This window comes from Arvicola amphibius, chromosome 15, assembly GCF_903992535.2.
Source record: "Arvicola amphibius chromosome 15, mArvAmp1.2, whole genome shotgun sequence".
Classification (NCBI taxonomy): domain Eukaryota; kingdom Metazoa; phylum Chordata; class Mammalia; order Rodentia; family Cricetidae; genus Arvicola; species Arvicola amphibius.
Window position 1 is genome coordinate 34,127,627 of NC_052061.1, and position 23,181 is coordinate 34,150,807.

Below are 23,181 nucleotides of genomic sequence, written 5' to 3' on the forward strand. Positions count from 1 at the left end.
CCTCCACCTGTGCCAACCTCAGATTCACTCTTTCTTGGTGCCTGTGGTCTTCTTTTTTGACATGTTCCACCAAAATGAGAAGAGAACATTTAATGGCTTCCTGAAGAAGGATGCATGGCAGAAACATTGTTCTGGGACCTGGAATGTTACCTCAGGCCTGTTTGATGCTTGGGTGATAACAGAAGCCTAGGTTGGAAGTAGTTTTCCATCAGAGTTGTGAAAGTGTTGCTCGGCTTGCCGGGTCCCAGTGTTGCCAGCAAGTCTGTCTTGTGGGCTGGAGATGCAGCTCAGAAATAGAGGGCTTGGCTGGCTTGTACAGCATTTTGGGTTGATCCCCAGTGCTGCAGGGATAAGAAGCAGTTGATTTTCTGCTCACCACATAGGCTCTGTTCGTCTCAGGAGGACTTTTGTCTTTACTGCCGTTTTTCTGATGTTGGACTGTCACTGTTGTCATCAGACACTTTGGCATGATTTTGTTTGCAGTCGGTGAGCCTTCTAGAAACTCCAGCCCGGAAGTTTTTTCTATTTTGTTTTTCTGGAATCCTCATTGTTATGTTGATCCTGTGTAAGGCCCCCCCCCCCCCCATCTGTTTGCCTCTGCCAAACAGGTTCTCATGTGGCTTCAGTCTCTCCACAGATACTGTGCCTGGATTTTGTTTGGAATTGCACTGACTCTGTAGGTCAGTTTGGGGGGAATTGATAACAGTCTTCTCTACCAGTCTGTGAACATGGTGTCATCTCCATATGTTAGTTCTGGAGGTTCTGCAGATTCCATGATATTTTTTCAGGTAGATAATTATGTCAAGGCTGAGCAGGAAGCTTTAGTCTTATTCAGATACTCTTATATTTCCTTTGCTTGACATTCTGCACTCCATACTTCCCCTGTGATGCTGAGTAGGATTGATTATAAGCGTCCTTCTGTTCTAGCTTAGCTGTCAGTCTTTAAGGAGGCGGAGAGAACATCATTGTCTCACTGCTCAGAAAGAGGTTAACTGTTCCGTTTGAGAATGTCTTTTGTGTGCACATACCTCTAAAATACTTTAATTATAAATCACACTAACTCAGCCACACAGTACTTCCAGGTGTGTGCTTTTGTACTGTCCATTTTACAGATGAAAAGGCTGAGGATCAGAAAGCATAAACAAATAGTCAAATCACCAATCTGGATAGTAGCTGAGTGCTGGGCATGGTGGCACACACTTCTGATCCTAGCACTTGAGAGGCAGAAGCAGGCTCAGATGAATTTGAGGGTAGCCTGGTCTACTTAGTGAGTTCCATAACTAGCTAAGTGAGTTGGCTGAGTAGGATGCGAACCTAGGCAGTCTCCCTGTATTGCTCCTCACAGGCACCTTTCAAAGACTTGTACTCTGGGAGGAGAGCAGCAACTGAAGAAGACCACAGCATGTGCCCCAAGGCTTCTTTCACTCTGGGTAGTGTCGGTCGTGCATGCCTTTAATCCCAAGTTTCAGGAGGCAAAGACAGGCAGGTCTCTGTGAGTTCAGGGCCAGACTGATCTACAGAGTTCTGGGACAGGCTCCAAAGCAACAGAGAAACCGTGTCTCAGAAAACCAAAAAAAAAAAAAAAAAAAGTTCCTTTTACTCTTTGCCTCCTATTCCATACACAGCCTTGGTGTGGGAGACCCTGTTTGCCTGTGAGCCTGGAGAACTTGGAGCCATCAGCCACCCCCATAGCAGTGTGTACCACAGCAACAAGATGGAAAAGGTGTTGAGAAAGCGTGTTTGCCAAAGATGAGCACAGAAGAGAGATACAAGAATATATATGGGTTGTACTTCTCTGAACATCATTCTGTTGTGGAAGGAGATGAGGGAGCTAACCCATGGCACCTTCCTACTTTTACCATCCACATTATGGAGTAAAAATCTTACATCAGCTTTAAGTCTGTCAGGACCCATTGCCTTCTTGAGAAGAGTCTATGGTGAAGAAGTTGGGGTGTGCTGTCCGATAACACTCTTCCTTAACCTTAGCATCCAGGAGGTAGAACTGGGAAGATCAGAAGTTCATGGCTGTCTCAACTGCACTGAGTTTGAAGCCAGCCTGAGGTACACATGACTGTCCAAAACAAAACAAAATTTCAAAACAGAAATACTGTTTGAAAGAAAGCAAATGGGGAAAAAATGTGTAGCTAGAAACATACATTTTATTGTCGTGGGGCTTTTTGTTTCTGCTGCATTCAGCCATCGTCCGAGTATTCCCAAACATTCATTTATTCTCTGAGTGACAACATGCCATCCCAGCTCATCAGTGCTGCTTTGTGATTGGTTTTGTGTCCCCGTGACACAAGCTAGAGTCATTTTGGAAATGGGACCTCAATTAGGAAATGCCCCCACCAGATTGGCCTGTTGACAAGCCTGTGGTGCATTTTCAGGATTGATGGTTGGTGTGGGTAGTGCTACCCCCAGACTGGTGGTCCTGGGTGCACCAAGAACACAGGTCGAGCAAGCTATAGGGAGCAGGTCAGTAAAAACCACTTTTCCATGACCTCTCCTGGGTTCTTGCCTCCAGGTTCCTGCCCTGACTTCCTTCTTGATGGACAGTGAGCTGTAAGGTGAAATAAACCTTTTCCTCTTTGAGTTGCTTTTAGTCATGCTGTTTATTTTTTTTTTGTGTGTGTGTGTTTTAGAGACAGGGTTTCTCTCTGTAGTTGGTCATGGTGTTTTATCACAGCAATCAAAACCATAGCTAAAACAGCTTCCAAAGCGAATCAAAACACGTCTGTCAGAGCTGAAGAAGCCTCTTCTGGGGTCTGGAGGGATGGATGGCTCAGTGATTAAGAAAGTGAGGTGCTCTTGCTGTAGACCCAAGTTTGGTTCCCAGCATCCACTTGGACAAAACTCCAGCTCTGTCCTCTACAAGTACTGTGTGCATATACCTCTGCTTACACATAACTTTTTAAATTATTTTTTTAAAAGCCTTTTTTCTTTTCTTTTTTTTCCCCCCAAGACAGGGTTTCTCTGTAGCTTTGGAGCCTGTCCTGGAACTAGCTCTTGTAGACCAGGCTGGTCTTGAAGTCACAGAGATCTACCCGCCTCTGCTTCCCGGGTGCTGGGATTAAAGGGGTGAGCCACCACCGCCCGGCTTCTTTTCTGTCTTGTTTTGTTTTTTGAGGCAGGGTTTCTTTGTGTAGCCCTGGCTGTCCTAGAACTCACTCTGTAGACCAGGCTGTCCCTCCAACTCACAGAGATCCTCCTGCCTCTGCCTCCCAAGTGCAAGATAGGGTTTCTTTGTGTAGCCCTGGCTTACTGGAACTCGCTCTATAGTCCAGGCTGGCTTGGAGCTATCTGCTTGCCTCTGCCTCTAGAGTTCTGGGATTAAAGGCATGTGCCACCATGCCCTGCTCAGAAATATTTATCCTAAAAGAGGGCTAAAGCTTTTGATTTGTTTTCTTGTTGCTGCTGTTTTAGAGATTTTGTTGATTGTTTGTTTTTGAGACAAGGGCTCATGTAGCTCAGGCTGACTTCAACCCCACTGTGTAACTGAGAAAAAGTTTGAACTTCTGAGTCTCTTGCCTCCACCTTCCACGCATGCCTGGCTCAGACTTTCGTTCCTAATGTTTTATCAAATCTTCGTTCTCATTGCAGCTGTCTGACCGCCCTGTTGTATGGTTCCAGGTGGGGAGTACAGTGAAGATGATGTCAACGAGTTAGTGAAGGAAGATGAAGTGGATGGTGACGAGCAGGCTGAGAAAACCAAAGGGAGAAGAAGGAAGGCGCAGAGCATTCCAGCCAGGTGATGCTGCCCTCAAGGCCCTGACAATAAGAGCTATCTTTGTTGCTGAGATTGTTCTCATGATAGATGTCTATCTGTCTTTCTTTTCACATTGTGTGTGTGTGTGTGTGTGTGTGTGTGTGTGTGTACTGTAGCACAGGCTGTGCTGGGACTCACTGTGCAGCCTAGGCTAGCCTCCAGCTTCAGCTTCCTGGATTGTAGGGATTGTAGGCATGAACCAGTGTGTGTGTGTTTGTAGGGGGGGTTGTTTTTTGTTTGTTTGATCTTTTGACAGGGTTTCTCTGTGTAATACTCCTGACTGTCTTGGCACTTGCTTTGTAGACCAGGCTGGCCTCGAACTCATAGAGATCCTGCTTCTGCCTCCCGAGCACTGAGATTAAAGGCATGTGCCACTGCTACCCATCAGTTGCCAGTGTTTCTAACACCTTTCTGCATGAGGGAAATATTTACTGATAGTCTAAAGTTAAAATCTTGGCCTTCATTTGGGAGGTGATGATGCACACTTTTAATTCCAGCCCTCGGGAGGGAGAGGCAGGTAGATCTTTATGAGTTCAAGGCCAGCCTGGTCTATAGAACGAGAGTTCCAGGACAACCAGTGCTAAACAGGTAAAGCCTGTCAACAAAAACAAAATGAGCTGGAGAAATGGCTCAGCAGTTAAGAGCGCTGGTGCTCTACTAGAGTACTAGAATTCAATTCCCAGCACCCACATGGCAGCTCACAGCCGTCTATAACTCCAGTTTCAAGGGATCAACACACAGACAGGAAAACACCAGGAAAAACACCAATGTACATAAAATAAAAATAAAATCGTTTAAAAAATCTTGGCCTTCAACTGGTTTAAAAATATTTTTTTAAAAATAGTTTAAAAAATAGCTAGGTAAAATGTGCATGTGGTTAAAGCAGTCCTGTGCTACAGGATGTATCCTCTGTTCCTACCTGAGGAGCTGTTACCTTAGATACTGTCACACTTGGCATGGTTCTCTAGTTCCTGCTTTTTATTTAAAAATTAGAATGAAAAGGGTAGCACACTGCATACCACGCCACCTCTCGCTCTCTTGGACAGATCTCTCTGTGTTGCTCAGGCTCGGCCATTTTTGAGTCTCTTGTCTCAGTTGTCTGAACAGGAGTGTAGTTCCAGGCAGGTGTCGCTGTGACGATTCTCAGTGAGTCTGTGATGGTAAAGGGCACCATGGCAGTCCTAGACGTATTTCCTTTGAGCGACTGTAGTTCATGCTTTGTGAATGGTCTTGATGTGACTCGAGCAACCCCTTATTGAGGAGCAGGGAGATTGCAAAAGGCTGCAGAAAACATTGGTAGAACATGTTGTACTGGCTCAAGGATTTTTTTAAAAAAATCTCAGAGACAGAGAGACGGAAAGAGACAGTTCTTATTTATTTATTTATTTTTTATTGTATACAATATTTTGTCTGTGTGTATGCCTGAAGGCCAGATGAGGGCTCCAGATCTCATTATAGATGGTTGTGAGCCACCATGTGGTTGCTGGGAATTGAACTCAGGACCTTTGGAAGGGCAGGCAATGCTCTTAACCACTGAGCCATCTCTCTAGCCCTCAAGGATTTTTTTAAGTCATATTTAAAGGTGTTGAATTCGTTTGATCTAAGACTATGTAAATTGAATTATTTTCCGTTGATTTTCCACAGGCCATGTTCTGAATTGCAGTCCTATCCCAAACCAGGAAAGTCTCAGGTTATAAGTCAGATGGAGGCCTCTTCTTAGGACTCTTTCTGTTACCATTGTTTCTGTCTTGCATTGAAGCAAAAAAGCAGATAGCAGTTTAGGAAAAGGAGAAAATGAACATTGAGTACTATATGATGTTCTCAAAGTCAAAATAGTAAAAACGTGTGCTGTTTAAAGTATTGGGCCAGGGCTAGAGAGATGGCTCAGCGGTTATTAGATAGAAATGGGGAGTAATAAAAAGATAATACTTACTAAAGAGTTTGCACACACCGTATGCTTACAGTGTATGTCATGTAAATCCTTCAGGTACAACACATTTGCAATGCGAATAAGTCCTTACACGGGCAGTATCCATGTGTGATTCCATATTACTGGGAGGCCTGAAATTTAAATTTTCATTAAATATTCCTACAGGATGTAGTTAAACTTTGTAAGCAATACTAGACTTGATGTATTTTATTCTTTAAATAAGAATTCTAGCTATTCAAATTATAGACTGTGAAGATTATTAGAAATATGTTTAAAATATGATTTAAAAACCCTGAAAATACTGGGATATTAATTTATTGTTCCTGAGTCTCAAAGAGTAACATGCCAAGAATTTGAAAGCACGGAGAAACTTGTGGGTATCTTTTCACTGTATGATATAATTCTTAATTGTACTATTTTGTTGAATAAATATACTTAAAAAAATTAGCCCTGCTGTGGTGGCACATGCCATTAATCCTAGCACTCCAGAGGCAGGTGGATCTCTGAGTTTGAGGCCAGCCTGGTCTACAGAGTGAGTTCCAGGACAGCCAGGGCTACACAGAGAAACCCTGTTTGGAAAAACGAACAATGAAAAAACTAAGTCAAGGCTGGAGAGTTGGTTCAGAGGTTAGGAACAGTTACTGCTCTAGCAGGGGAACTGTGTTCAGTTCTCAGCATCTACATGGAGGCTTGCAACTGCCTGAAACCTTAGTCCGAGATTTAACGTCTTCTTTTGGCCTCCACAGGCTCTTGTGTGCCATGGTGCACATACATACACTCAGGAACACACACATAAACATTAAGTAACTGAATAAATATTTTTAAATAAATAGATTTAAATCTGTTTGCCTACTCTGTCTTCTATTATGTTATTAGAAATTTACAGATTTAAACTCTCAAGTTTATAAGGTGGTCTAAGGATTGATGAAAGAGAATGAATAATTTTGCATTCTGTTTTGTTTTCCCTTTTCTGGGTGGCTACTGGTGATTAGAAAGAGAAAACAAAGTGGCCTCTTGTTAGAAGACGAAGAGGAGGACGGCAAGGAAGAATCTGGAGGTAGTAGCAGTGAAGAAGATGAAGAGGACCAAGAAGGAGGCCTTGGGTCTGAGAATGCAAGGAAGAAGAAGGAAGATGAATTATGGGCCAGCTTCCTTAATGATGTGGGACCAAAATCAAAAGCAGCTCCAAGCTCAAAAGTTAAGGTAAGTTGAGAGACTGACGGGATAAATACCTCTCTAGAAATACCCTCAGTTCCACAGTAGCTTCGTTTTTGTTTTTTGAGACAGGGTTTCTCTGTTGTAGCCCTAGCTGTCCTAGAACTTGCTCTGTAGATCAGGCTGGTCTCGAACTCACAGAGATCCACCTGCCTCTGACTCCCAAGTGCTGGGACTAAAGGCGTGTGTCACCACCACCTGAACTCTTTTTTTTTTAATTTACAAACTGACTGAGATTTGAATCTCAAACAGAAAGCCAGCTAGATGCCTTTACCTTACTAAGTGAAAAGCAAAGCATTCCTTAGCAACAGGAAAAATGAGCTGTTCTGATGACATACATTTCTAGCAAATTTTTTAAAAGATTTATTTATTGGGCTGAAGAGATGGCTCAGTGGTTCCAGAGGTCCTGAGTTCAGTTCTCAGCACCATATCAGGTAGTTGACAAATGCCTATAACTCTAGCTCTGGGGAATTTAATGCCCTCCTCTGGCCTCCCAAAGCATCTGTATACCTGTGGCGTATACATGTATATATATATACCTGGATACATGTATATACCTAAATAAAAATAAATTTTTAAAAATTTATTTGCTGCTGTTTTTAATTATGAGTTTATGTTTGTGCCTATGGATGGGTATGTGCATATAAGTTCAGGTGCCCATGTTGGCCAAAGGCTGGAGCTGGGGTTATAGGCAGTTATGAGTTGCCTGATTGGGTGCTAAGAACTGAGCTGGGTCTTCTGCAAAAAGTTTTTTTATTGGTTTTTTTGAGACAGGATTTATATGTAGCCCTGGTTGGTCTGGAACTCACTCTTTAGACCAGTCTGGCCTTGAACTCACAGAGATCCTACTGCTTCTACCTCTAGGATTAAAGGCATGCGCCACCACCACCCTACCTTTGCAAAAACTCTTAACTGCTGAGTCATCTTCTCAACCTCTCCAATAAGTCTATGTTATTTCATTTTATGTGTATAGGTGATTTACTTGCATGTATGTCTATGTCTATGCACCACATGCATGTAGTGCCCATATTTGCCAGAAGAGGGCATCAGGGTTTTTGTTTGCTTTGTTTGTTTGCTTTGTTTGTTTGTTTGTTTGTTTTTTGGAACTGGAGTTATAGGTGGTTGTGAGCTACCTTATGGCTTCTGAAAAATCTAACCTGGTCCTCTGGAACTCTCCAGGCTCTCCAGTTATTCTTAACTGATTGAAAATGGAGCATAGGAGAATAACCCTAAACATGTTCAGACAGTTCTTTTAGTCTTAAACCTTGGTAAACCTGATTTTTTTGTTTATTTTTCAGACTGGGTCTCACTGTGTAGCCCTAACTGGCCTAGAACTCACTATGTAGAAAAGGATGGCTTCAAACTTGTAGTGATCCTCAAGTCTCTGCCTCCTGCGTGCTGGGCTTAAAGATGTGCATCACCACAGGCCTGATTCCGTTTCTTACTCTTTATTTAGGCAGCAGAGGTGACGGAAGAGACTAGCTCAAATAAGTTGTTGGTCAAAGCAGATGAACTGGAGAAACCTAAAGAGTCAGAAAAAGTGAAGATCACCAAGGTGTTTGACTTTGCTGGTGAAGAAGTGAGGTAAGAGGTTTTCCACGGCTTTGAAGCTGCTTTTACAAGGGGACATTTTTTTCTTTTCCTTTTTTTCCCCTTCTTTTTGGTTTTTTGAGACAGACTTTCTCCTGGTTGTCCTAGAACTCATTCTGTAGACTCTCAGCGATCCGCTTGCCTTTGCTTCTCAGGTGCTGGGGTTAAAGGCGTGCGCCACCACCCAGCGACTCCTCAGATTCTTAAGTTCCATAGTGTCAGCATATAACCTATGTGCAACCTCTTCTATACATTCAATATCTGATTTATAATACTTGATAAAATGTAAATGCCATGAAAATAGCACAGTGTGGTAGGGACTAGAGACAGGAACAATATGTATACATGTTCTTTACGGATGGATTTTCCTCTAAATGTTTTTTGTTCATATTTGGTTGATCCATAGTATATAACCCACTAACACACAGCATTGCCTATATATTTTTTGTTTGTTTGTTTTTCGAGACAGGGTTTCTCTGTAGCTTTGGAGCCTGTCCTGGAACTAGCTCTTGTAGACCAGGCTGGTCTCGAACTCACAGAGATCCGCCTGCCTCTGCCTCCCGAGTGCTGGGATTAAAGGCGTGCGCCACCACCGCCCGGCAGCATTGCCTATATTTATCCAGTGAAAATAACATTTTAGAAAGTGAAGTTTTATATTTTCAGGTTTTTTTTTTTTCCTTTTTGAGACAGGGTTTCTCTGTAGCTTTGGAGCCTGTCCTGGAACTCGCTCTGTAGACCAAGCTGGCCTCGAACTCAGAGATCCGCCTGCCTCTGCCTCTGGAGTGCTGGGATTAAAGGCATGCGCCAACACTGCGTGGCCTTTATTTTCAGTTTTACAAATAGTACAGAGCACAACTTTTAAAATTTCTTTAGACTGGGTCTCACTGTAGTCCAGACTTTCCTGGAAGTCACTGTAGTCCAAGGTGGCTGCAGTTACTATATTCCATTTTCCTCAGCCTCCTGAGTGCTGACACGTACAGCATAAGCTACTGTGCCCAGCAAAACTTAACTTTATTCCTTTTAAATTATTTTGTGTGTGGGGTCTTTTGCCTGTATGTGTGTCTGTGTACCATGTGCACGTACCATGTGCATGCCTGGTGCCTGCAGAGGTCAGAAGAGGAGTCAGTTCCCTTGGAACTGGAGCTACAGATGGTTGTAAACCACCATGTGGGTGCCCGCAATAGAGCCCAGGTGCTCTGGAAGAGCAGTCAATGCTTTTAACTTCTGAGCCTTCTCTGTAGTACCAAATCCACTCGTTTAAAAACCTGTCTTGAAAACATGTTCTTTTGTGAAATGTACTTAGGGCAATGTTGCAAGAATAGTATGCAGTGAACACCACATAGTCACATTCTGTCGCTCAGATTCTCCTCTTCCGGTGTTCTGTCTGGGCGCTCGTGACACAGCATACGTGTGGAGGCAGAGGACACTGTGCCAGTTGGCTTTCTTCCCACTGGGGTTTGCCAGGCTTGGCTGACTTGGGCACAAGTGACTGTTTACTTCTAGCTGGTCTCTGGTCTTCATAATGGATGATTCTAATGGCTAAGCAGGAATAATGCGATACGTGCAGCAGGCATCTCCGTGATCACGGTGACTTTTGGTTTTTAAGATTTTCTCATTTTTCACCAATAACAGGTATTTTTGCAGCCCATATTTCGAGTAGGTATGTGTATGGTGCTTTTAGGCCCCATGTATTCCATTGACAGTCTTCCTAGTTGTTCTTACACAGTCAAGATTAAATAGTAGGTTTAGTCTCTTACGAGTCTGGATGTAAGCCAGGTGCTGGTGGCTTACACCCTTAATCCTACCACTTGTGAAGCAGAGGCAGGCGGATCTCTCTGAGTTTGAGGTCAGCCTGGTCTACAAAGTAAGTTCCAAGACAGAGAAACTCTGTCTTGAAAAAAAAAATAAATAAAATAAATAAAAAAGAGTGCAAACCATTTATAGTGGAGAATTTGGAATTTTGCTTTGCCCTATATGCTTAGACCAGTGGTTTTCAACCTTCCTCTGCTGTCACTTTAATACAGTTCTTCATGTTGTGGTAACCCCAATTATAAAATTATTTCCATTGCTATTTCATAACTAATTTTGCTGCTGTCATGAAACATAATGTAAATTATGTATACAATGTTCTGTCTGTGTATGCCTGCAGGCCAGAAGAGGGCACCAGACCTCATTACAGATGGTTGTGAGCCACCATGTGGTTGCTGGGAATTGAACTCAGGACCTTTGGAAAAGCAGGCAATGCTCTTAACCGTTGAGCCATCTCTCCAGCCCCCAATTCTGTGATTTATTCTGTGTAATATCTGTGTTTTTCAATGATCTTAAGTGATCTCCCCCCTTGTAAAAGGGTCGGGACCCACAGGTTGAGAACTGCTTCTTTACAGACCTGACCTGCACTGGCAGTACTAGCTGTCCTTCAGGAAGCCCGTATTTTGGTGAGGTAAAGAATGTGGTCAGCATCTATCAGCATGCTCCATTGTAGACACCCTTAGTTAGTAATTAGAAACTTTGGGGTCTGTCACATAACTACAGATGGTGTAAATTCGTATGTATTTTGCTTTCAGATATCATACTGCAGCTATCCAATAGGGAGTAGCAGAACACTGACAGTAGCTGTCAACATTTAGAAATCTGTAAAAGTAATTAGAAACAAAGCCTTTTTTGGACACAGCCGGGGACTGCACATAAGAACTCACAGCATTGTGACAGCGTGCCCACGACCTGTGTAAGACCAGACACAATTCCAGCCTGTGGGGGCAGTCACAGAGCTGATGCTGCTGAGAGAGGGAGTCGGTTTTCTTTAGGGATGTGGCCCCTCGATGTGGAATACTAGCTGTGTTCCAGTAGTTCCCACACCCAAGCACACACTAGCAGCACTAAGTAGACTCAGTGGGTTTAAAAATAGAAAAAATAATCACAGGAAGTTGGTACTAGATAATGGTAGAGGATAAGGAATGCATTAGAAGAGGGAGCATGGGGGGTGAACTTAATCAAAACACATTAAACACCTGTATGAAATTCTCAAACAATAAAAAGTTAGTGTATTAACAAACAAAACATTTAGAGGTGGAGTTGAGGGCCATTCAGGTCTACAGAGCAAGTTTCAGCTAAAGACATGGTAAGAATGTGGTGGTGGCGCACGCCTTCAATCCCAGCACTTGGGAGACAGAGGCAGGCGGATCTCTGTGAGTTTGAGGCCAGCGTGGTCTACAAGAGCTAGTTCCAGGACAGGCTCCAAAGCTACAGAGAAACCTTGTCTCAGGGAAAAAAAAAAAAAAAAAAAAAGTGTGTCTCAAAGCCTGTGTTGTCTTGGACCACTTCCCACATGTAGTGTAGAATATCTGCAGAAGGTCTTTATAGAGAACAAAATCAGCCGAATAACAGTTGCGTTGAGAAATCAGTAAATTTCTGATCAAATTATGAATTTCATAAATTTGTTTATAAACGTTATGTCACAGATTTTTTTCCCTTTTTTGAGATGGGAATCTAATTTAGCCCAGGCTGACCTTGAACTCCTGATTCTCCTTCCTGTTGCTTCCCAAGTGCTGGGAGTACAGGTATATGCCACTACTCTTTACTTTTCTTGTTTGTTGTTTTTTGAGACAGGGTTTCTCTGTGCAGCCCTGGCTGTCCTGGAACTCACTCTGTAGACCAGGCTGGTCTTGAACTCAGATCCTACTGCTTGCCTCCCAAGTGCTGGGATCAAAGACTCTTCACTTCTGAAAACCCATAGTTGTAACTATTGGTAAGTACTCAGGGAGCCTGCCATTTGTACTGTTTGTCAGAAGAGGGCAGCACTGTGTTTCTTGTCCAAAAACAGGATAAGCATGTGTTCTTTTCATTAATTACACACACTCTCACATATAGGCATTTTATTTGTTTGTTTATTTGTTTATTTATTTATTTATTTATTACTTCACAGTAATAAACGCTATTTTAAAAAATTATACAACAAGCCGGGCGGTGGGGGCGCACGCCTTTAATCCCAGCACTCGGGAGGCAGAGGCAGGTGGATCTCTGTGAGTTCGAGACCAGCCTGGTCTACAAGAGCTACCTCCAGGACAGGCTCTAAAAAAGCTGCAGAGAAACCCTGTCTAGAAAAAAAAAACTCCAAAAAATTATACAACAGAGCAAGTGAGTGTCCTCTCAAACTCCTTTCCCATAAGGATACGGAAGCCTGTTCAAGCCTGCTGTGGTGGTATACTCCTATAATCCAAGCACTTGGGAACAGAAGCAGGAGGATCAGGGCCAGCATGGGATATGTATATATAGTTGTTTATATACAGATGTAATATGTACACATTATATATATTTATATGTTAGATAACGTATTTATTTAAATCTGTTAATAGTTGCTATGTTGGCAAGACTTTGCTTGTTTGTTTGTTTTGGCTTTGATTTTTCAAAACAGTTTCTTTGTGTAGCCCTTGATGTCCTGGAACTCACTTTGTAGACCATACTGGTCTTGAACTCAGAGATCTGCCTGCCTCTTCCTCCCAAGTGTTGTATTTAAAGGTGTACACCACCACTGCCAGGCGATTGGCAAGCCTTTAAAAAAATTATTTATTTATTTATTATGTATACAGTGTTCTGTCTGCATATATGCCTGTAGGCCAGAAGAAGGCACCAGATCTCATTATAGATGGTGGTTTCTAGGAACTGAACTCAGGACCTCAGGAAGAGCAGCCAGTGCTCTTAACTGCTGAGCCATCTCTCCAGCCCCAGCCATACTTTTTTAAAAAAGACATACTGTTTAAAGTACTATAAGGAAGTTTCTTGAAGGATCTTAAGAGATTTGAGCGCTAACTGACAACTCAGACACAAGCTTGGTGTTTGGGTTTAAGTACATCTTTTAATCTCTTGATATTATTTTTTTGTCTTTGTATCAAGTTAAAGGCATCACTGCATCTTTAAGAAATGTGAAAGAGTATCCGGGCAGTGGTGGTGCACACCTTTAGTTCCAGCAATCGGGAGGCAGAGACAGGCAGACTGAGTTCGAGGCCAACCTGGTCTACAAAGGGAGTTCTAAGACAGCAAAGGCTACAGAGAGAAACCATGTCTCAAACTCCTCACAAACACACACACACACAAAAAAAAAAGGGGGGGGGAGAAGAAAAGTAAGAAGCACGAAAGAGCTAGTGCAAGAATTCCTAAGTGTAAGAATGAGGTAGTGTTAGCATGAAGTTAGTCTTCCAGTTCTCTAACTTGGCTGTTCTGCTTGTTTTTCCTCCATGAAAACTATGTAGTTTTTAAGCCTTGGGGAAGGGAGGAAGATGATCATCCTTGCCCTCCTCAGTGGCATAGCCAGCTGCCCTGTGAGCTCAGACTTTCCTAATGATTCACCTTTTGGAAAAGTCCAGTCATGGAAAAATTATGTCCAAATAAAGACTTTTCTGGAAGATGAGTGAGTGAAAATGAAGTTAAAATGGAATTTCTGCTAAAAACAAATAAATTAATTATTGCTAATAATAGGCCTTTTCCTATCAGGAGTCCCTCTCATGTATGAGATGATTGCAAGTTAACTGTTCTCCTACCTAAAAGTGGTATGGTAGCTAAATCCTTCACTGCTCTTAACAATGAAGTGACTTCCTGGCACCTCCGGAGGCTGGGCACAAGTAGAGAGCTAACTGGACCATACATGGAGACACTGCCTTGTAAGAGACAGTGGCAGAGAGTGGCGTTGCTTAGGGATGCCTTCAGGAGAGAGCAGTCTCCTGTCACTGTCGGCTATCAAATTCCTTAGAAATGCCTCAGTCTATATAATGTGTTTTCTGGTGGGTATGAGTGTGCTTTGGCACAAGAGATGAAGACGGGCATTCCCAGGGTTCTGTCTTCTCCGCACCTCCTCTGTGACTCTTGCTCTATGGCAGGAGCTATCATGTTACTTTTGTAGTTGGCTGGCTTGCTGGACTGCGAGTTTTTGATGGAAGAAGCCATATTATATTTCTTAATATGTCTAGTATTTAACAGTATCAGCATTTGGGTTGCTTTCTAGAAAATGTTTACTTAAGCGTGTACTAGAGTCTTGCTGTAGTAAAACAAGAACAACAAAACTAAACATAAGTCACATCAATGCTGCTTTCCTCTCATTACTTGGGCCGCTTCATATCATAGAATTCTGAAGTTTTAGCTCTGTGCTTTGATGTTGATCCTTTAAAGTTTGCTTTGGCAATCCAGTATTCTGTGGCTCTTTGTTGAAACTCATCCTTCAATTCTAGACTTTCTTTTGTTGTATTTCTCCCTCTTTCTGGAATGTGATTGTTTGAATTCAGATGAGGCTCTATTATGGTTGGGCAACAAGCTGTATGTACTTTAGTAGCACAACACAGTAAAGTGTCTGTTTCTTAGTAGGACCAAGAACATTATGGGTTGCTTAGCACTTTGCTCTGTCACTCAGCCCTCTGGAATATACAGCCTTTAAGGGTGGCTTTTCATTCAATTCCTCTAACTTCAGGATGGGGCTTCATTTCATTTTCTCTAAGTGTTGTGAATCCATCTGAATTATCAGTGGTGGAGACATAGCCTGTGTTTTGAAGTAAAAAAGACTAGTTGTTCCTAATGCAAGCTATCAACTGGTTGTGGCAGTCTTTGCCTCTCTTCCACCTTGAAGGTTCCTGACAGTTAAATGTAACAAGCCTTTCTAGGACTCTGTAATACAGAGTGGCTTTCTTGTCATCTGCTCCACATGGCTATAAACTTAGGAGATCAGAGAAAACCAAAGCCAGTTGCTACTTAGATATTTGCTCCCTTTTTTTTTTTGAGCCAAAATCTCATGTAGCTGAGGATTACTTTGAACTCCTGATATCCTGCTCAACTGTCCCAGTATGAAGATACTATAGGCATGTACACCATGGCCAGCTTGTTTGTTATTTTCTGAAAGTTTGATTAATATCTTTTTCTGTTGTATCTCTTCTGCTAATGTTTTAGTTACATTTATTTGCACTATTAGTAGACTTTGGTAGGAAGTAGACAATAAAGAATACATTAGTTCCTCATTAATCATGTTAATCTTCTGTAGATTTATTTAAGACAAGGGACTATTTTGAATCCAGTATTTTGATGCAGGATTATTTTGGGTATTGATTTAGCACTATGACAAATCATCCTAAAATTTATTAACTTGCATAAAACAGCTAACTGTTTTGTTACAATTTCTCATAGTTCCAGAGGCCACAAGGTCCAAGTAGGCAGGCTTTCTTGGGCACTTTTAATCAGACAGTTTTTGGGACCATGTTAAAGATGTTTGCTTCTAGTTCTTATGCTTAAGGACTCATTTGTCTTGGGGCTAGGAATGACTCCTCAGACATCTGTGTTGCAAAGAGGGGGCCCACTTGTTTGTCCCAGCCACCTGGTTAGCTTAGCCCCGAATTAACCACACAGAAACTGTATTAATTAAATCACTGCTTGGCCCATTAACTCTAGTTTCTTATTGGCTAATCCTTACATCTTAATTTAACCTATTTCTACTAATCTTTGTATCGCCATGTGGCAGTGGCTTACCAGGTAAAATTCCCAGTATCTGGCTCTGGCTCTGCTTTCTTCCTCCCAGAATTCAGTTCCGTCTTCCCTGCCTACCTAAGTTCTGCCCTATCAGGCCAAGGCAGTTTCTTTATTCATTAACCAATACAAGCAACACATAGAAAGAAGGACCTCCTACACCACATCTGTGTCTGCTTGGTCTCTGCTGCAGAGTGGCTTTAGGCTAGAAGTGCTAAAGATATATTCTCAAGGGAGAAAGGCCTTAGAATGCCTATAGAGCTGCTTGCACAGAACTCCTTAGTTGAGACAACCTAAATCCCTATTCAGTTTCAAGAGGTTTGCTTAAGGTTCTGGAAGAGCATGTGGGACAGAAATGTTTGACAACCAGTTTGGAAAATACCATCTGTTGAAGAATTTTCACTAGCATTATTGTGTAGTCTCTGGATTTCAATTTTAATACTGAGGAATACAAACAGCTTCCTGTTGGTGTATTAGTGCTGTAGAGCAAACCTCCCAACCTCAGCTGTGATAGCGAACGACCAGCAGCAGAGTGTGCTGCTGTGCCTCATCTTGGTGCCACTGACGTCCATAGCACACACTATTAAGTGCAGCCGTGAGGGAGTCTTTCATTAGAAAGTGTGTGCTGGACGGCAGTAGAGACCTGTATGCTCGCACAGATGAAATTTAGAGGGTTTATTCTCTCATTTGTGGGCAGTTTTTGACTATCATGTACTGTCTGATTGTAATTTTGGACCTGCTTACTGGTAATTTGGAATTTAAACAAAATTCCCCAAATGTTTTTATTGCCTGGCATGTCAAAGCATGCATTACATATTTCTCTTTCTCTCTTTATCTGGAATATGAGGCATCTTAAGTAACCTTATTTGATCTTTTAGAACTGTTTTATCTGATGCAGTTTTTCCAGATTTGAAATCGGATAGGATTGTGTTTCATTCTGCTCCTCTCTGAGTAGTTCGAATTTGTCCAGTTTTAGGAAATTGTGTTTTTGGTTTTTAGGTGCAGAGCAGAAAGGAGCCTTCTGTGGAGTATTTTCTAGTTGTTTGCTTTTCTTTTTGAAATGATGACAGTGGTTTTGTCTGTCTCCCATCTCTCCATCTCATCTTTCACTGGCCCTTTGAGTCTTAATATCGATCGATCAGGTGAGGAATAGTGCAGGGATCTTTGTAGCCTTCACGTTAGTAACCAAGTAAGCTGGCCCAGGAGTGGTTGGTGGTCTTTGTGCTGACAGATGTAATGGAGGAGACTTGGATAAAATTTCATGCATTGTTGTTTTACTTGTTAGTATCAGTCTGGGAAAGCACCTATTTGTAGAACTCTTAGAGTGAACTTAAATCATGAGACTCAGTAATGAGTATGTCCCTAGTTTTCATTTATTTCCTTTGCCATAATATTTGCTTCTTATCCCACTTGTAAATTTGTTGTCTCTTTCCTTGAAACAGGGTGACTAAGGAAGTAGACGCTGCATCTAAGGAAGCCAAATCTTTCCTCAAGCAAAATGAGAAAGAAAAACCTCAGGCTGTTGTCCCTTCAGCAGCAGCACCAGTGCTCCCTGCTGGATCGGGGTGAGTATTTGCATCAGTCCAGAGTGGACTTGGTGCACTGGGGACACTTTTCTGTGCAAGAGCTTGTTTCCAACTGCAGCTGTCACCGCTCCTTTTCTGAGCTAGGGAATGAAACTTCTGCTCTGCCTTGTTGGAAGTTTTTACCCAGATAGCGCTTGCTAGGAAAAATTAGCTACAGGTTGCTTATTTAATAATCCCAGCTTGGAAAACGGTAACCACAAAGCTGAACATGTAAATTGTATACCTAAAAATGATAATTTTTTGCATGGCAATATTAGCAGTTCATCAGCACTTTGACTGAATGTTTGAGTTGGGTATTTAGTTCCACTCCCACCCCCATGATAGCAGAGGAACATAAGAAAGTCGAGTGGGCACAGGGGTGTACTCTGTAGTCCAGCTACTTGGGAGACTAAGGTAGATGGAGGTGGATCACTTGAGCCCAGAAGTTCTAGGCCAGCCTAGGTCTCAGAGTGAGCCCCTGTCTCAAAAAAAGCAGTCAAAAATGATCAAAAGAAAGAAACTGATAGTTTACTCCTTTCACACTTTCCATATTTTAGTTATTTTTAGCTGAAAGTTTTCTCTTTGAAAAAGCAAGAGTTCCTGTCCTCTTAGCATATGTAAGAAACAAGGAAGAGAAGCCCAGGGCTGTAGGCCCTAGGACAGTGACATCACGTGGTTATCCCTAACCAGCCCGCTAGCACCTGCAATAGGGAGTTCTGGATAGGCCAAGCTCCTCAGCTGCTCCTCTGACCTTCAGATGGTGGTGTGGGGTAGACTGTCACCTCATTAACATACTCACCTTTGCTGTGAACAGGAAGGTGGTTTTTGAGACAGTCTTACTATGTAGGCCTGGCTTTGCCTGGAGCTAACTTTGTAGACCAGGCTGATCTCAAATTCACCAAGATCCCTGCCTCTACTTCCTGAATGCTGGGATTAAAGGTGTGTGTCACCTCATCTGGCAAACAAGATTTTTTTTTAATGTTTTTTCTCCCATTAAAATCCCACCCTAGCCGGGCGGTGGTGGCACACGCCTTTAATACCAGCACTCGGGAGGCAGAGGCAGGAGGATCTCTGTGAGTTCGAGACCAGGACAGGCTCTAAAACTTCAGAGAAACCCTGTCTCGAAAAACCTAAAAAAAAAAGGACTACTGATTAAAATCCCACCCTATTTTCCTATCAAACTCTACAGGCAAATCTTCATCTTTTTAGCCCTGACTTTGAATAATACTATTAAAGTGGTATGTCCCATAGGGCGCATTTACCTAGAGCAAAATCTGAGACCTAGGGTTACATGCAAGTCAGTTATGTGAGAAGTGATTCCTGAGAGACCCAGAAAGGGAGGTAAAAGGAAGAAAGACTCCTCTCAGATACTACTACCCACCTTTTCTATTATACATTAATAGTATTGTTGCTATGGAAGATTCTGGCTAATGAGACTCTTATTAAAGGCAGCTGGGGCTATTTATTATCAGCATAGGACAGTCTCTTTAAATTGACTGAGTGGGATTCCTCCTAAACCTGATCTATACAGTCCTAGCGTAGACAAGGCTTAGTTGAGAAAAGGTTGAGAGGGGTCTGACTAAAGTTCATTAAGGAGGAAGTCTTCCCGAAGCTGTGTGCAGAGCTACGGGGTAGAGGGCAGCTAAGAAAAGGAGTTGTTGCTGGCGGCTGTTCTAGTGAAATGTTTTTCAGATTAATGACATACTGACTCCCTTACAAAAGGGGTAAAATAAAGTCTGTCCAAATCAGTTTCTTTGAGAGCTATAATGGAATATACCAGAGTAGAAGAATATGTTCTAAATATCTGAATAAAAGTGCATGAATATGGGACTTTTAATTACATATAGTACAGCGTTATTTTTGCCTTGAATTTCTGATAAATCAAGTGGCCTTCGAGAGTGATCTGCTTATTTTTCTGACCTGTGTCTCAGAAAACTTTTACAGTTATAACTGCTTCGAATGCCAAAGGAAGTCATCTGCTTTGGGATTCGGACTCATTTTATCAGTGAGAACATTAGACTCTGCAAAGATACCACATACTTAAGAATGGCAGGTCTTTTCAAGGGAGGAGTTTGTAGGGTTATCTAATGTATATGAAAGAAAAGTAATGCAGTAAAATGTTTTCCATGGCTTTTTTTCCCTCCCAACTTTGGGAGTTACTTCAGTTTATAGAAATTGTGTTTTCCTTTCCTCTAAACAGATTTAAGCAATACAGGAAAACCAGTGCAGAAGACTAAAACATCCTGCCCCACATCTCTCAGTAACAAATAAGGACAGATGCAGAGGATCCAGTGTTTGTCACTGAAAATGTATTTCCTCCACATGTTTAAAATAGCACGCCGTTTAGGCTATAAAAAGCCAGAGTTTGTGTGTCAGGGTTGGAGTAAGCCCTCTTTCAGTTAGAGGCCAGAATCATGCTGTTACATTTGGTAGAGGAAAGTACAATGCTTACTTAGTGTGTCCAGATTCCCATGGCTTCACATCATCCAGGCCTCTTGATCTCTCTTCCTCCGCATGCTGAGGTCTTGCTGCGTCTAGCTCTACCAGCTGGCAGCTAGCCAGGCTTCAGGCCCACATTTCGCTCTTTTCTTCCACTCTAACATTTACTACGCATTAGTCTCATCAAAACTGAACAATCCTTGCTGAATTCTTCTTACTGAGTTGCTATGTTAAGCTATAGCCTTACAGATTGGAAACAAACTAAGACAATAAAATATAAGATTGAAAGATACTATTTTTCCCATGTGTTTTTGTCTTGTTCTTGATGTTTGGATATAGAAAAAGACTATTGTTGAACCCTCCTGGGATGTCAGTTTAAGTAGTGTTTGTCCCAAAGACAGAAAAGAAATTGATAGATGGGCATGGTGACTGTAATCCTAGCATCCAGCAAAGAAGGCATAGGATCCGGAAGTTAAAGGTCAGCCTTGAGTACATAGTGAGTCTGTGGTCCACATGGACAGTATGAAACTGGGTCTCTGAAAACCAACAGAAACACCTGATCTGGTGGTTTGTCAGTTGTTGGTGTCTTTGACTGTCCCAGGAACCTAACTTTGTCAATAGTTTTCTGTCTGAACAGTTGATAGGTGATCTTTCCCAGAGTCCTCAGCAGTTAGTAATTATGAACTAAGCTTATTTAGTTTTTAAGCAAGCATAATCATTAACTTTTGATAGAGTAATTAGCATTTCACTTAAATTAACAGAAATCAGACATAGCTGCTGCAGTATTGGGAGATGTTTCTAGCATTTGACAAGACTCTCTCCGTGACTTGTTTTTGTTTTGTTGTTTGAATACCTTGATATTTTCTTTGTCCAGTGATAAGTTTACAGTTGAATGTATATTAAAAGCCTACGTACACACCAAGGTCAAGACCTTTGAATGGTTCAGTCAAAGAATGAGACCTCCAACTGGGTTCCTACAGAAATGTGTAGGATGTCATGAGTAAAAGCCTATTGGCAATTATTGTAAGTAAAAACAGAGGAAAACATGACTTCTGACAGTATGGGAAATCTAGAAGTGATATTCTATAATGAATAGTCTATTTAGTAATGTATAATTGGATGTTTTTTGGTTGTTTGTTTTGTGGTTGTTTTTTGTTTATTTGTTTGGTTTTTGTCCTTACAGAGTTCTTTCTGCCTTGCTGGGATTAAAGTCATGAACCTCCGTTGACTGTTTGGTTTTTGGTTTTTTTGAGACAGGGTTTCTCTGTGTATCTTTGGCTGTCCTGGAACTTACTCTATAGACCATGCTTGCCTCAAACTGTTATAAAACAGGGTCTTAAGTTTATGTAAGCTACGATGGCCTCCAGCCTGTGATCCTCTTGCCTCAACCTTTTGAGTGCAGGGATTATAGGTGTGTGCTACCAAATATGGTCAAAAACAAAGCAAAAGCAACCAAGAAAAATACTTTAACGAGACGAAATGTGACACTTGTAAGTAATTATCACTTTGAACTTACCATTCATTGGTTTCTGGCAAGCTCATGGGGTATATTCCTAGTAATAGGCAACACAGTTGTTCTTTTCGTTACTAGTCTCTCCCATCTTCACCCTCAACTCACTTATGGACTATCTGGGCCTGTATTTGCTTATTTTGGGCATTTCATGGGTGGAATTCCAATATTTGCTCTTTTTTTCCTTGAGATTTATTTAGATAATTTCTGTGTACAAGTGTTCGTCTGTATGTCTGTCTGTACCATGTCTGCTTATGGCAGCCAGAGTGTCGGATCCCGTGGGACTGGAGTTACGGGTGGTGGTGAGCTGCCATGTGGGTCTTCTTTTTTTTTTTTAACATTTATTTACTTATTATGTATACAATATTCTGTCTGTGTGTATGCCTGCAGGCCAGAAGAGGGCACCAGACCCCATTACAGATGGTTGTGAGCCACCATGTGGTTGCTGGGAATTGAACTCAGGACCTCTGGAAGAGCAGGCAATGCTCTTAACCTCTGAGCCATCTCTCCAGCCCCCCCTCCTTTTTTAAAGATTTATTTATTTATTATGTATACAACATTCTGCCTCGATGTATGCCTGCACGCTGGAGGAGGGCGCCAGATCTCATTACAGGTGGTTGTGAGCCGCCATGTGGTTGCTGGGAATTGAACTCAGGACCTCCGGAAGAGCAGCCAGTGCTCTTAACCTCTCATGTGGGTCTTCTATAAGAGTAGTAAGTCCTCTTAAACACTGAGCTACCTCCCCAGCCCCTCTGTTTGGCTTTTTTGACTTAACATAATATCTTCAGGGTTCATCCATGTTGTAGCATTTATCTATACTTTTCTCTTTATACCCTTTGTGGATTAATACATTGAAAGACTATAGTACATTTTGTTTATGTGGTGCTAATTAATAGATTTTACATTTGGCTGCTATAATGCTTCTGTGGACATTCATGTACAGACTTTTGTGTTATTGGGTGTTTTCGCTGCTCTAGGGTGTATTCATACAAAGATTTGTGGATTAGACAGTATCTAGAATAAGCTCTTTAAATTTTTTAAATATTTACTATATGAGTGGGCAGTGGTGGCACGAACCTTTAATCCCAGCACTTGAGAGGCAGAGGCAGGCAGATCTCTGTGAGTTTGAGGCCATCCTGGTTTACAAGGGCTAGTTCTAGGACTGGCTCCAAAGCTACAGAAAAACCCTCTCTCGAAAAACAAAACAAAACAAAACAAATTTTTTTTTTTTACTATGTGTATATGGGTGTTTCACTTGCATGTGTGTTTGTGCACCATGTGTGTGTCTGATGTTCACAGAGGCCAGAAATGTCAGATCTTTTAAATCTGGAGTTAGAGATGACTGTGAACCATTATGTAAGTTCTGGGAACTGAACCTGGGACCCCTGCAAGAGCGGCCCATGCTTTCAGTCTTCTCCAGCCTCTCTAAGGTACTTTTAAGCTGTTCTAAAAATAAACCTTTAGCTAGGTAGGTATGGTGACTTGGGAGGCAGAGGCAAGAAGATTGATGCCAGCCTGATCCACATAACAAGTTCTAGGCAAGCCAGGGATATTAGCAAACGCTGTCTCAAAGATTAACATAACAACAAAAGATCTGTAGGAGAAGTCATCAAAAATTTAAAGTAGCTGCTGGAGAATCTGTAGTATAGCCGTTTTTGTTATATTCTTA

The 23,181-nt window shown here is 41.9% G+C and overlaps 1 protein-coding gene across 1 annotated transcript in view; it reads left to right on the top strand.

The window, feature by feature from the left end:
- The window catches only part of Cfdp1 (craniofacial development protein 1), an 82,406-nt gene that overhangs the window by 4,138 nt on the left and 55,087 nt on the right, over positions 1-23,181 (top strand). The window contains exons 2-5 of the mRNA XM_038313095.2: positions 3,631-3,748; positions 6,689-6,899; positions 8,368-8,495; positions 17,441-17,563. Of these exons, the coding sequence (XP_038169023.1) occupies positions 3,631-3,748; positions 6,689-6,899; positions 8,368-8,495; positions 17,441-17,563 (580 nt within the window). The remainder of the gene's footprint in view (positions 1-3,630; positions 3,749-6,688; positions 6,900-8,367; positions 8,496-17,440; positions 17,564-23,181) is intronic.